The 14,547-nt window shown below is 46.0% G+C and overlaps 1 protein-coding gene across 1 annotated transcript in view; it reads right to left on the reverse strand.

Moving 5' to 3' along the window:
- Positions 1 to 12,966, reverse strand: part of GRB2 (growth factor receptor bound protein 2) — a 67,599-nt gene extending 54,633 nt beyond the window's left edge. Inside the window, exons 1-2 of the mRNA XM_006045245.3 lie at positions 12,747 to 12,966; positions 4,025 to 4,241 (exon numbers count right to left, since the gene is read on the reverse strand). Of these exons, the coding sequence (XP_006045307.1) occupies positions 4,025 to 4,102 (78 nt within the window). The 5' untranslated portion in view covers positions 4,103 to 4,241; positions 12,747 to 12,966. The remainder of the gene's footprint in view (positions 1 to 4,024; positions 4,242 to 12,746) is intronic.
- Positions 12,967 to 14,547: the final 1,581 nt, after the last annotated feature.

Raw genomic sequence — 14,547 nt, forward strand, 5'->3', positions numbered from 1 at the left:
GCTTGGCTCCAATTCTCTCTTATTTTCCATTCTGTCACAGACTATCACCTTATTCTAACATTCCTGTGTCAAACACAACAAGCCCAGTCCCGCTCCCCCTCCCCCTGCTCAACACAAGGACCAGCGCAAGTCACGCCTCCCCCACGCAGCTCTCTCCGACTTGAGCTCTTACCCACCTCTTTCCCTCTACGTTACACTGGCGGTTGGAGTGTGTGAGCAACTTCAGCACCTCCCAAATGCCAGATCAGCAGCAGCAGCTGTGACAGTAGCCCCCACGGCCACCGCGCCCTCACCTGTGAAACAAGGGCGTCTCTTCCTGTTCTCAAGATCCTCTAACTTCACACACTCTTGCACAGTTTCACATATTTACCTTATTTCTCTTATTTTAGAGTTCCTGAAGCGATAACGTACATCTATTTTTCCCCCAACTCTCAAGGCCACTTACCCCAGAATGTGGCTCATGGAGATGCTATGTAAGCGTGAAACAGGGCCACCAGCACTGACCGAGTTTTAAAGCAGTTTAGGAACCTGGAAAGGAGGTTCGTGCCAAAGAGCATGAGATGATCTACTGCTGGTATTCTTCAAGAGTCAAAGGTCTGTCTCTAGAAAATAAGGATCCAGCTCAAGAATGCAATAAGCCCAGGTATGAGAGCTCAAAACAGTCTCTTAATTCCTAGCTGAAGTAGAGGTACAAAAAGGCCACTAGAAGGCAGATGCAACTTCAGATAAGCTCAGCATTCTGTGTGTTCTAGGGCAAAGGATTCAGGGCCTCAGTGGAGAACCCCTGGGGCTATCTCAAGGCTGCCCTCCAATGGGGGTGAAATTTAGGTTCCTTTCAGCCATGCAGGACGGGGGAGCCTGGTGGGCTGCCGTCTACGGGGTCGCACAGAGTCAGATACGACTGAAGCAACTTAGCAGCAGCAGCAGCCATGTAAGGCCTGAAACTGCCTGAGTAGAGCAGTTTCCTCCATTCCCTATGTCCCAGTGCCCTCCCTGGCCCTCCTCAAGAAAAACGTAAAGCTTTTTTTAATAGGGAAATTAACAAAGGCAGATATATTGAAGCCTTACTTAAGGCTTCCAAAAAGCTGTTTTAATTTCTTCTCTTTTCTCAGGGAAGTACAAATCAATACCTAGATAGAAATTAAGGAAGTGGTGTGCTGGAGGACAGGCATCAACACCCACCAAAAGTTAACCAGGAACTCTAGCCAGAGGCAGAGGGCTGAGCCCCTTTCTATTTCATTATCTTCAAATAAAATGTATTCAATGCCCATGTGTATGAGTCCCTCTTATCAACAAAGAGAAAATGTATGCTTATTTCAATCGAGGGAATCTGGTCAATGCTTTCCAGCCACTTCTAACCATAATTTGGCTCACAACCAACAGCCTAAAGAGTTAGCAAAACAAATCACAGCCATCCAAATGAAGCCAGTTACTCCTTGAATAATCAAAAGAAAAAAAAATTATTTTTTAAATAATAGCATTTAAGACAAAGCAGTGTCCCTCCTCTTCACTCAGCTGTTTCACAGAATTATGAGACAAAGGGCAACTACTGTACCGTCACTCTTTTTTTTGGAGTAAAGCCACAAGATTACTAACAAACAGCTAACGGCTACCATTCAAAAGCAATAATGGCAGTATGACTTCATATGCCAGTTATCTGCCAAACTGGAAAGAACCAAACATATGTATTTTCTCTTTCCCTAGACACTCTGAAAGTAAATGCGAGCACTCTGATTCACTTTCTCCTCCATCATAAAAATTCATAAAAAAATTACATTATCATCCTCATTGTGGGATGGGAAAAGATATTACACTTGTTCAAGAAGTTTGAACAAGAATCAATGGACAGCAAGGAGAGCAAACCAATCAATCCTAAAGGAAATCGACCCTGAACATGCACTGGAAGGACTGCTGCGGAAGCTGCAATCCTTTGGCCACCTGATGTGAAGAGCTGACTGACTGGAAAAGACCCTGATGCTGGGAAAGACTGACGGCAAGAGAAGGAGGCAACAGAGGATGATATGGTTGGATGGCATCACCAACTCAATGGACATGAGTTTGAGCAAACTCCAGGAAATACTGAAGACAAGGAAGCCTGGTGTGCTGCAGTCCATGGGGTCGCAAAGAGTCAGACACAACTTTAGTGATTAAACAACAAGAAGTTTACCGATTTAAGGTGGAGAACTTACAAAATGCTCGTGATCAAGACTAACTTCAGTAGTAGTACCAACAGGGAACGTTCTCACCTAAAAATTCTCTAAAACAGACTCAAGCTCACAGTTTTGTTTTGATCTGTTGCTTCAGTGCTAAATGTGCAGCTGGACAGACTTACAGAAAAAATATGAACTTCTAGGTGCAAGTTTCAAGTTTCTAGGGTAAGCTTAACAAAAAACTCTAATTTGCATTTAAGTAAACACACAAACAAACAAAACCCCAAAGCTTGACCCCCAAAGCATTTTTGTACAAGTGACAAACGTGGCTACTTGTCTTTTTTTCTTCCTGTTTGAAGAGCCAATCTTATTATGCTATCAGGTTATCTGCTGAAAATAGTAATCACCTAAGAAAACATCAATCTCCTCTGGACATCAACGATAGAATAATTTAGGGTCTAAGTCTGGTGATTTCTACCTAAAGAAACAGAAACAGACGACGTATAGTATTTCACTCAGCTGGTTTTGTCTGCTTTCTGACAATTTCATGCTTACTTGGAGAATACTGTCAAAAAGCTTGGCATTGCAAAAACAGCTGAAAAGAACACACGCAGTCTGCTTCTTACAGGGCTCTTCAATCGCCTTCTATGAAGCACAGCCTGCATTTCTAACATGAAGGAAGCCACCGTGTAGGTAGCTTCGGAGCAGGACTCTGCGCCTCCGGTAGCCAGAGCAGGAGAATGACTCTCCTCAGGCCCACAAAACTCAAAAACAAGCCACAAGCCCTCTGATAAAGAATCATACTTCTGTATTCCTACTTTCTTCTTTATAAAATGCTAATAATTTCATTCAAGAGTAATAAACAACTGGTTGGCAAATTCCAACCATCTGACTGAGGTTCAGTGGAAAAAAGTCAAAACTGGAGACACAGTGAAGACTCAAACATTAAACTTCAGATTTTTCCCAGGGTTGATGCACTATTTGATAACACCCACCCGTGTAAAAATGAATTGTGTATCCAAAAGGGCAAGCTGCTGCCATCATGCTACCCTAATTAACACGTGCCAAGTGGAAGGCGAATCTCATGTAAATAGTGGGGCTCAAAATGAGCTGCAAACTGTAAAGAAGCTTATTTTTAAACTGTCAGCAGGTTTCTTTCGTGCAACTAAGTGTCCTAATATGGGGTAACTGCTCAAGTTTCTTTCAAGAAAATCAAAATCTGTTGTACAATAGCAAGTTGAACCTTGTTATTTAGAACTCCATTAGCTGTTTCACAAAGAATAAGAATACACTGAGGTTCTTGAATAAGTTTTGCCATGTACTTCTAACCACCTCTCTAAACCAGGGTAAATTAATTTCTAACCTACTAGAATCACATTCCGGAATGCAAAAATCTTTTGACTATGTAAAATAAAACTGTTGCTGTTAAGTCGTTTCAGTCGTATCTGACTCTGTGTGACCCCATAGATGGCTGCCCACCAGGCTTCCCTGTCCCTGGGATTCTCCAGGCAAGAATACTGGAGTGGGTTGCCATTTCCTTCTCCAAAAATAAGACTAATTGAGTGCTATTCACAAATCCTTCTTAAAAAAAAAAAAAAAAACAACTCTACATGAACTACCAATATCAACAAGCAAATATGAATACTTAGGCATTCACACAAAGACAGTTAAAGACCGTACATCACCCCAGCCACCTGAAGTCATATTTGATATTCCATCAGGTATCTAGCTTTCCAAATCACCCAGGATGGTAAATGTTAAAGTGGGCAATGAAACAAGAACAAGCACAGTTTCTTTGTGTGTTATCAGGGCAAAAGAAGGCAGGTGAGCACACGGAGAGGCCGTCTCACCGCCTGCTGGGCATCAGTACTTACCTTGAGGATGTCCCCCCTTTTGAAGCTCAGCTCGTCGTCTGCGGTGGCTTTGAAGTCATATTTGGCGATGGCTTCCATTCTGAGCGGGGCTCAGAGCTCAGCAGCCTGGAGCAGGGGGGGAAGGGAGTCTTCCCTGCTGAAGAGACCCAGCGCTCTGGGCTCAGCCTCGCCTCTCTTCGGGGACTGGCTCCTGAACGCCGGGACACACAATGCCACCCTGAATCAGAAGAGCGCAGACTGTGAGAAGTGGCCCGATCGAAGGCAGCCCCGCCCTGCCCGTCGGCCTGCCGTCCCAGCCCCCACGCCCCCTGGCTCGGTCGGGCTCAGCCCTCCGCCCTCCCTTCCAGGCAGGAGCCCCGAGCTCCTTCTTCCTCTTTTCAGCCTCAGCCCCCAGGCGACTGACAGGCCTGCCGGCCAATGGCGGCGGCGGCTCGGGCCTTTCCCGATCACACTTCCTCTTCCCTCCCGCTGGGTGTGCTCGGCGTGCAGGAACCGGCTGGAGTCCCGGTGGTCTCCGCCTTTCCTCCCTCGACCCTCACGCTGCTCCCGGGGCACGAAATGCAGTCCACCGGAAGAAAGGCCTGCTCCAAGGGATGGCCCCCTACTCTTCTCAGTGATACAGGCCCCTTCCCTCCTTTCTCCTACCAACCGATTTGGTTTTTTGAAAAAGCTGGGTCCCCTTCTCCATAGTCAAAAGGCAGCAACGTGGGTTTGGTCCCGGGCTGCTTTAACTGTTTTCTGAAACTAAACCGTCTCCCCTAGAAAGTGGGAGCATGACCCTGCGAACTACTTTTTTATTCAGTTGGCTGCTCTCCACTCGCAATCTGTGATGGGCAAGCTCAGGTGACCAGAGAAAGGAGATGGAGCTCAGAATCTCTGGTGGGCGGAGACGGACTCCTGCAAAGGGCTCCCCTACCAAGACCCCCAAGACTTCAGGGGCCCCAGCAGCCCTCGAAACAGCCATCCAAGGCTCAGCATTCCAGAAGCAGCCTCCGACTGATTCCTAACTAGCCTAAGGAGCACAGTTAAGTCCTGATCTACACTTGAAAGCAATCCCTTTTTCAGAATCTGAGCTGCCAGATATCTTGCCTAGGAAATTGTGCCAAAGGGCCAAACAGAAGCCTCTCACAGTTACCCTGAGAACAGCTGCTTTTCTCAGAGCCAGAGGAGTACTAAACTGATCCAAACAGCATCTTGCAGGCAAAGACGCTGTAATACCCCTTGGGTCATGTACCAGGCGATGAGGAAGGAACCTGGGCAGTACAATCACTGCAGAGGAGTGAAGAGTTTGGAGCCCTGAACTTGAAACACAGTCTTGGCCTTTGCACAAGTAAAGGAAAATGAAGCCCCATTCTTGTCTGGCCAGCCACTATTTTCATACAGGCTAAACAAAAGCAGAAACAACAATGACCCTGGCAGAATGAGGACAGATTATTTATAGTGACACCCTTCGGTGGATAATTACCATCTAGCAGAGGACTCATTTGAGGGGCACGAGTGATTATCATTCTTTTGTTCTAAAGTTAACAATTGGGGCATTAATCAAGCATAGCTGCAAAAAGACTGAGGCGTAAACCAGCTGGGAATATTAAGATTACAGGGAAATGAGTGTTACCAAGGAGGAAAGACTCACCAGGCAACAAAAGTCCTTCAGTCGAATTCTGAAGGCCAAACATTCCACGGCAGGTAAACTAATAAACTAAACCCATGTTTATTCAGTCAGGCTATACCTAGGATATATTATGCTGTGCTGGCTCTAAGAGAGGAAAGCAAAGAAAAGAGTCCCAGCAAATATATATATAAAAAAATGAACACCAATCTCAGAGTATTTGTGTGTCCTTAAATACCCTTTACTTACACTCACCATAGTTACTTTTTAATGACATGAATCCATATATGTAATTTTTAAAGTCAGGGTAAATAAAAGGCTTATTAAAAAGAACAGTTCCCTACCCAACACCCACAAGCAATCACTCTCAATTTTGGTTATAGTTTCTCTAAGTTTACTAACAATATTTCTAAATAATATGCTTCTGCTGCTGTTTCTTAGTTTATTCCAGCCGTCACCTGTCACCTAAAAGACAAGGACGTAGCTGTTTCACCCCTGCCAATTTCACCTTGCCCCATCCCTATGGCTTCCCAGGTGGTTCAGTGGTAAAGAATTTGTGCTGAGCAGGAGACGTGAGTTCCATCCCTGGGTCAGGAGGTCAGGAGGATCCCCTTGAGTAGGAAATGGCAACCCACTCCAATAGTTCTTGCCTAGAGAATCCCACAGAGAAGCCTGGTGGGCTTCAGTCCATGGGGTCGCAAAGATTCAGACATGACTGAGCAAAGACAGCCCATCCCTATAATGCCACACATTCTGGTTTAACCAGCTGGCAACCTACTCCAGTATTCCTGCCTGGAGAATCCCATGGACAGAGGAGCCTGGCAGGCTACAGTCCACAGGGTGGCAAAGAGTCAGACACGACTGAGCAACTAACGCTTTTTCATACTATTACATTAGGAAATACTGTTCACTAGTGATTTAAATAACGTTATGATAACCAGTCTTCCTTTCTGGTATAATCTTTTAGTTTTCCCGGCATTAACAACTTTCTCCTCTTTCTGCCTACTTTCCAATGTATACATATTAAAAAAAAATTTTTTTTACAGCTTCTCCAAAAAAATCTCTGCTACATGCCTATCAACATTTTCCATACCCTGACCTGACCCTTTATTTTTACTGGTCTCCAGGTCTGATGATTGTTGGGACTAGGTACCAATGATGAGAAGCTGAAAGATAATTACGCAGGTCAAAAAAAATTAAAGAGTTTCATTTTTGAAAAACAGAAATCAGACAGAAACCCAAAGCACTGTGGCTCTAAAGGTACTATGTGTCACGGGGCATAAACTTCGTCATTCAGGATTCCAGACAACTGCAGTGTGACCAAACAGCCAGACCCTAGAAATCAAGACGGTTTTCAACATTTGCTTTCCTGTTAACTCAACTTTCTACCTTAGGTTTTCTAGAGAAAGCTTAAACAGACTAACACTCACGAAAACTGTGTTTCAAGCAACAATTGCTTTGTAAGATACAGTTGAATAGAAATGAAACTAATCAGTAGCTCTGTGGCTGTGCCAAATAAAAATTAGTGTCTCACAGAGGAAACCCGAGGAGGTCAGCTTGTTAGGCTAGCCACAGAAAAGAACCCAGGCTAGAGAAATTCAAAAGGGTGTGTTTCACTAAAAGACAGAAACATTCTATCACGTACGCCACACTAATTACTTAGCAAGAAATCTAAAACTACACACAATGTATAACAATTTTAAGAGTGGATGCTGCTGTTGATTCCCCAGGAAAATGGACTGGGAGTACACTAACCCGAAGCCTGACAAGAGTGTGTCTGAACTGTGACCAGCCCACACCCTGCAGCCCATCTCCGGCAACATTAAAACAGTGAGTGCAGCTCAAGTTGTTCATTTGCACCACATCCTAAAAGGCAGTCTCCTAAAGGTATTTGTGGGCTTCCCAAGTGGTACAGCGGTAAAGAATCTACCTGCCAATGCAAGAGACTCGGGTTCGATCCCTAGGTCAGGAAGATCCCCTGGAGAAGACGGCAATCCATTCCAGTATTCTTACCTGGGACAAAGGAGCCAGGCAAGCTACAGTCCCTCGGGTTGCAAAAAGTCAGACATGACTGAGCACACACAGGCACACAAAGGTATTCATAGGATTTTATTTTCTCTATGCAACTCTCTCCTTCCCAAAATTCACAGAAAATAAAATACAGGACACTAGACCAACATAGCTTAGTGTTAAGCCTGCATGGTTTGTAACAGCAGGTTGACCCGGGTTCAAGTACTGACCCTGATGCATATCAGCCGTAATTTTGAACAAGCCTTTTAAACAAGCCTCAGTTCTCTCTTCTGTAAAAATGGGGATAGTATCACTTACTGATTCACGAAGCATTAAATTAGATAACATACATACATGAAGCGCATTGGATAGAGACTGACATTCAGCTCAGTCGTTCAGTCATATCTGACTCTCTGCAACCCCATGGACTGCAGCACGCCAGGTTTCCCTGTCCATCACCAACTCCCAGAGCTGACGTCTCCATAGAGACTGACATTAAGTCACTCAAAAATAAGTTAAAATGGACTCTACTTAAAATGGACATCTACTTAGCAGATGTTTATCTTCACTATTAAAAATGGCAAATTAGGGCCTTCATAGCCATGGCCCAGGTTCAAACCCTGGTCAGGGAACTGATATCTCCCAAGCTGCATAGCACAGCCAAAACAAACAAAAAACACCCCACCCACTCCAAAAAAACCCAGCAAATTAAAACAATGAGATTTCTTTCACCTACTAATTGTCAAATTTTTCAAGATTTATCCAGTCTCTGCAATACTATTTTCAGACTCTTTATCCAATGTTTATTAATTTAACATTTTGAAGAATTACTATATATCTAACAATATGCTTGGAACTGGATTAAAATCATTAAAACCGTTACAGTCCACACTCTAGCAGGGAATTAATCAATTCAATCTTTTCGGAGAGTAATTTTATAGCATCTCTTGATAATTTTAAGACACCTATTTATCCTTGGACAAGCAATATCACGTTCCAGATTTATCTCACTAAAACAGTGACACAAATACCATGTGCAAAATACATCTATCCCCGATCAATATCCATGAAGCTAACTAAGAAATACCTTTCTATGTAAGCACCAAGACATATGCTCAAGTCTTTAAAGAACTGCAGAAAAATTAGTTATTCCATTTCTATAAAACAATATGTATCAGTGTGTTATTAAACAATTTGAAAGGTTGACAATGATTATCTCTGGAAGTAAGACAGAGATATTTTTGTGAGACAGAATATTTCTACTTGCTGGACCACAGGCCTCAACTGCACTTTCACTGTTTTCGCCATAAGCACGTATTGCTATTACAGTTAGAAAGAAAACCCAAAACCTCACTGATGCTCTGGAGTTAGACCAAGATTCAGTTATCACTTTACCACTTATTAACTGGGTGGGCAACACTGGAGAAATAACTCCCGTTCTCTAATTCCTAGTGTCCCTCAGCTGGAAAATGAGGAAAATCACAGCACCTACACCTTATAAAAGTCATTTTGCTAATTAAAAAGCCTGTAAAGGCTGAGTCCCTGCTGTAAAGCGCTAAGAGGTATTAACCAGCATCACTGGTCCCTCTTCAATATCAGTCCACGTGCTCTCAGTAAATCTAGAGTTCCATCTACACACAGACTCAGGAGAACGCTCTGGTAGGCAAATTAACAATCCCATTAAATATAGGTTTCCCTGGTGGCTCAGTGGTAAAGAATCAGCCTACAACACAGGAGACACAATGCAGGAGACGTGGGTTCGATCCCTGAGTCGGGAAAATCCCCTGGAGGAGGAAATGGCAACCCACTCCAGTATTCTTGCCTGGGAAATCCCACTGACAGAGGAGCCTGGTGGGCTACAGTCTATGGTGTCACAAAAAAGTCAGATGCAATTAAGCACATTGACCAGTAAATATAAACTTCAACAGCTCCAAATCCAAGTCCTGAAAGTGAAAGTCACTCGGTCATGTCTGACTTTTTGAGAGCCCATGGACTACAGTCCATGGAATGCTCCAGGCCAGAATACTGGAGTGGGTAGCCTTTCCCTTCTCCAGGGGATTGTCCCCACCCAGGAATCAAACAGGGATCTCCTGCATTGCAGGTGGATTCTTACCAGCTGAACCAGCAGGGAATCCCAAGAATACAGGAGTGGGTAGCCTATCCCTTCTCCAGCGGATCCTCCCAATCCAGGAATCGAACCGGGCCCTCCTGCATTGCAGGCAGATTCTTTATCAGCTGAGCCACCAGGGAAGCCCCAAATCCAAGTCCTAACAATGCACAAATATTCCCACATGTAAAACTGATCACATCTATAGTCACTTATTCTGTTAGGCTTTTAATTGTTTACTCTGTACAGAAAGTGTAATTTTAAGTTGAGTAATTTAAAGTCACATTGCAGTCTCACGAATTTACAGATGCATCCTGTAACAACAATTTTGGCCCTTGGACCAGTTACATCAAAATCAGCCCATTCAGGGACTGCTTCACTAAGAGGTGCCTTCTGGAGTTCTGCAGTGTAGTGTGACCTTAGCCCTGGAACCTAACTTTAAACAAGATTCACAGGTAATGTTTTTTGTTTTGGCCTCGCCACGCCACATGAGACCTTAGTTCCCCGACCAGGGATGGAACCCTCGCCCCTCTGCAGCAGAAGTTCAGAGTCTTAACCACTGGACCACAAGGGAAGTCCCACAGGTAACTCTTATGCATGCTAAATTAAAACAAAATGAAACAAGGCTGTACTGTAAGGGCTCCTAGACCAGATTTCACACACTGCGTCTCAGACCGTGCACTACCATGTCTTTGCACAGAGTGAAAACATACTCACTTGGCACAACTGGGAAAAAGCCAGCTTTGACAAATAGAACCAAAGGCTCTCAGTGGAATTCAAGACTGCCAGAAAGTTCTTCTGAATTAAGCAAGTAACTATTACTTTCTCTCAGGATGGATCTCTACTCCTTATTACTTCATTTCTCCAAGATCTACCATCTTCTGTTCTAAGTAACAACTAGAGCTGTTGCTGTACAACATGCAACACGATAACAGGAATCACGGAGAAAAATCTCTAAGTACCACTGACTCAGATCAGATCAGATCAGTAGCTCAGTCGTGTCCAATTCTTTGCGACCCCATGAATCGCAGCACGCCAGGCCTCCCTGTCCATCACCAACTCCCGGAGTTCACCCAGACTCACGTCCATCGAGTCAGTGATGCCATCCAGCCATCTCATCCTCTGTCGTACCACTGACTAGTAGTATTTAAAACCTAGCAGTCCCTCAAATCTGTATACATTGGCTGAGTAAGTAAACTGCCTCAAGCATTTCAGTGCCTGCTTTTAGTATCAAAGAAAGTTGATTACAAGAATTAACCTTTTTTAATTTGGGGATTCAGAAAATTCTTAACAAAGGAAGGAGTAACAAAACAAAGTTATTTCTTTCTGCAAAAAAACCCAACAATAACAAAGAAGGCTGATTATAACAGATGCAGGAAAAGACACCTGATCTCAGAAGGCTGGTAAGGAACAAATTAGTACTATTACCACCAACAAGCTTTTAATTAATTCATCAATGATCTAAATAAGTTTTATTTCCTTAAATGTATCAGGCTATCTTAATTCTACTGTAGTACAGGGCTATCGTTGGTATTCGTTTTGAACATTCATCACCCCCACTAAAAGCCAATATAAGCTCCAAAGTGACCCAATCTCCTTTTAAGAGAGACATAGAGAAGCGTGAGCAGGCAGAAAACCGTGATCTAAACACAAAGAAAACAAATAAAACACAAAAACACAAGCAAGCTACACTTATGACCTAGTGGCAGTATTGATTACTTGTGGCTGAAGACAATCCTTTGAGCCTCCCAGTTCCCAGGGGGGAGAACTTAAGTCTCGCACGGCTCTCTAGCAACCCTTCTGGCTGGCTGAAGGAACACAGTGAACGCTCAAAAGTAAAGGATAAAGCAAGAAAGAGGGCATCTTCCCGGGAGAGACACGGGATCTTTAAATGAGGGAGAAAACAAATTATGCCAAAGAGCTGAAACCTCAAAAAACTGTACCAGAGAGGGGACAATGAGGAGGAAAGGGAAGTAGATAAGAAAAAAACGGGGGGGAGGGGGCAAGTGACTTGCATTATACGAGTAAGCATTTAGTGTCCGCAGTGGAAAGAGAGAAACAGAACGAAACAACTGGGGAGCAGGGAAGCGAAAGAGGCACTAGAAAGCCAAGACTAACGCTAATTTCTCTCACAAGTCTTTCCCGCTTTTTCCGAGAATCAACAGTACCCAAAGGCAGACTTCGAGGGCACCTGGGCTCCCCTGCAAATTATACTGTTACTGTACCTGAAGCCAACCTAGACTTAACTCCCTAAATAAGCTGTAACTCACAGGGCTTACCATCAGATACACGGAGAGCGCTGCAAAATGAAGAACACTAGGGATTCCCTCCCCTCTCTCCTCGAAGCATTCCAGTCAACTGCTGCTTATTTTTCTTGACAAACGTTTTTTCCCAAAGAGTAGTCCCCCGCAAAAAAAAAAAAAAAAAAAAAAAAAAAACGCGACAGAAACAAAACCATTTCGACTGGCTCCGATAGCAAACGTCCTCGCTCACAGGATTTAATAGGAGTGGTGGGTTTTCTCCCAAAATTCGGCCCCCAAACACCCAGAGATAGTGACGTGGTGGCCGAGCAGGTTGAAGAAGCATCCATTACCACATTCGCAACCACCGCGAACCCCCAGCCTCCCGGTGCCGAGTCAGACTGACTCACGGAATGAGCGCCCGGTGCTCTGGGGCTTCTTCTCCCCGGGCCCCTGCGGCGCAAAACCCTCACGGAAAAGGCGTGAAATTCAATTAGGAACCCACCCACCCCGTCCTCCTGCGCCGCGGTCTGGGGCTCCGTCCAGGGTCAGGGGAGGAACGGTGCCCAGGAAGGAAGCGCCCCAAAAGGGGAAACGTGGAGCTCCGAGCCCGGGGGTTCCGCTCTCCCGACCTCCAGGCCCGGCAGCCCCCGGTTCGCCAGGCCCGGGCCACCTCCCCACCCCGGGCCAACTCCCGCTACCGAAGCGGGGAGGAAGGGGCACCGGGGCAGCGGCGCCGCCACCGGCCGCGCTCACCGTGGCGCAGCTGCTCGGCTTCTGGCCCGGCCGGCCCCTCTGCACCGGTGCGAGCGGCTGCCGACCCCGCTGCGGCTCCCAGAAGGCAGCGCCTGTCCCCGCCGCCGTCACCGCCACAGTCCTGCTCGTCGTCGTCGTCGTCGCCGCCGCCACCGCCGCCGTCCGGTCGCTGAAGCAGCACAGCCGCCTAGCTTCCGCTCCTCGTCGGGGTCCCGCGAGAACTTGCGCGCGCGGCCCCGCCCCGCCCCACCCCCGCGAGACTTCCCCCGGCGGAAAAGGCCTAGAGCGCAAGCGCCCCACCCCCGCCAGGCCCCCCGCAGGTAGACCGGCGACAGGCCAGGGCGCAGGCGCCGGGCCGCCCCGCAGCAGGTGGCACCGGCCGGGCTCCACCCGCCGCGGTCTTTGTAACCCTTTCGGTGCCAGAGCGGGTAAATTAGCCCTCACTCGGAGAAATGACTCTCCTCCACGTCCTGATCGCTTCTTTTCCCCTTCCACCAAACCGAGGCAATTTGGCTGGGGGGGGGGGGGGGGCGGTGCGGGGGGGGTGTAGGGCGGGGGAGGTGAGGAGGAAGGCATCTCCAGCGTGAAGCACTCCAAATAGAGGACTAGGTCTTGAAATATTTGAGAATTTGGTCCAAACAAATTCTCCAGTATGCTTGGGCTTCGCTGGTGGCTCAGCTGGTAAAGACTCCGCCCTCAATGCAGGAGACCAGGGTTCAATCCCAGGGTTGGGAAGATCTCCTGGGGAAGGGAAAAAGCTACTCACCTCCAGTATTCTGGCCTGGAGAATTCCATGGACTGTACAGTCCACGGAAGATTCGGGTCACAAAGATTCGGACACGACTGAGCGACTTTCACTTCACATCAAACTCTGCAGTATGAGATGAATTAACCTATTCGTTCATCCGTTGAATCAAGTGCTTAATACATGCTAAGCACTGTGCGAACTATAGAAGGTACAACAATGAACAGAAATCCTGGCCCTCAAGGAATTCAGGGTCTAGAGGAGTGGAAGAAAAAGAAACAGAAACAAATAATACCGCAAATACTGTTAGAATTATTTGGAGTAACGCTGAGGAAGCTAAAAAGATGGGAGAGAGGGGTTGCTACTTTGCCCATCTCAGAAAAGCCTTCTCAGAGAAAGTGATGACTGAGCCGAGTCTTGGAGGATGTGTAGGAGTTCGCCAGAGAAGCCAGGGTAAGGGCATTCCAGGCAAATGGAACAGCATGCACGTACAAAGGAACGGAGGCGTGAGAGTCGTGTTCCCTGCAATGCTGAGGAGTTCAATTCATAACCGGGGAGTGGCAGAAGATCAGGCTTGGAGGAGTAACTCTTATTTTTCAGTTCCAAAAGCTCCTTGCAGTTAAAGGAGAGAACAGAGCATCCAATGGTAATGTGCTTCCTGGAAGCCAAAAAAATAGCTAGAGGTGAGAATAACCAAACGTCTGATCCTATAGAGAAAACAAGCCCACTGAAATGACGAGAATGAATTGTTCTTTCACTCAGTACTTGTTGAGCATTAGCTGCATGCCAGGCACTGTGCAGAGTGATAGATGAACCTGACAAAGCATCTGCTTTCAGAAGTTTGTCTTCTAGAAGAGAGTTGCCTAGTCTGCAAGGAAAAACAGTTGGTCCTGAGGGCCACTGAACTACATACAGGACTGCAGAGGAGGGAGCCAGTTACCTGGTGCTCAGGCAGTCAGGGAGGACTTGGTGTTTGAACTGCAACATGAAAGCAAGGAGGAAAGACTGATGAAATCAGCCAATATTTCAGATTGACCAGAGTTTAGGATTTAAGGG

The sequence above is a fragment of the Bubalus bubalis genome, chromosome 3, assembly GCF_019923935.1.
Source record: "Bubalus bubalis isolate 160015118507 breed Murrah chromosome 3, NDDB_SH_1, whole genome shotgun sequence".
Lineage (NCBI taxonomy): Eukaryota > Metazoa > Chordata > Mammalia > Artiodactyla > Bovidae > Bubalus > Bubalus bubalis.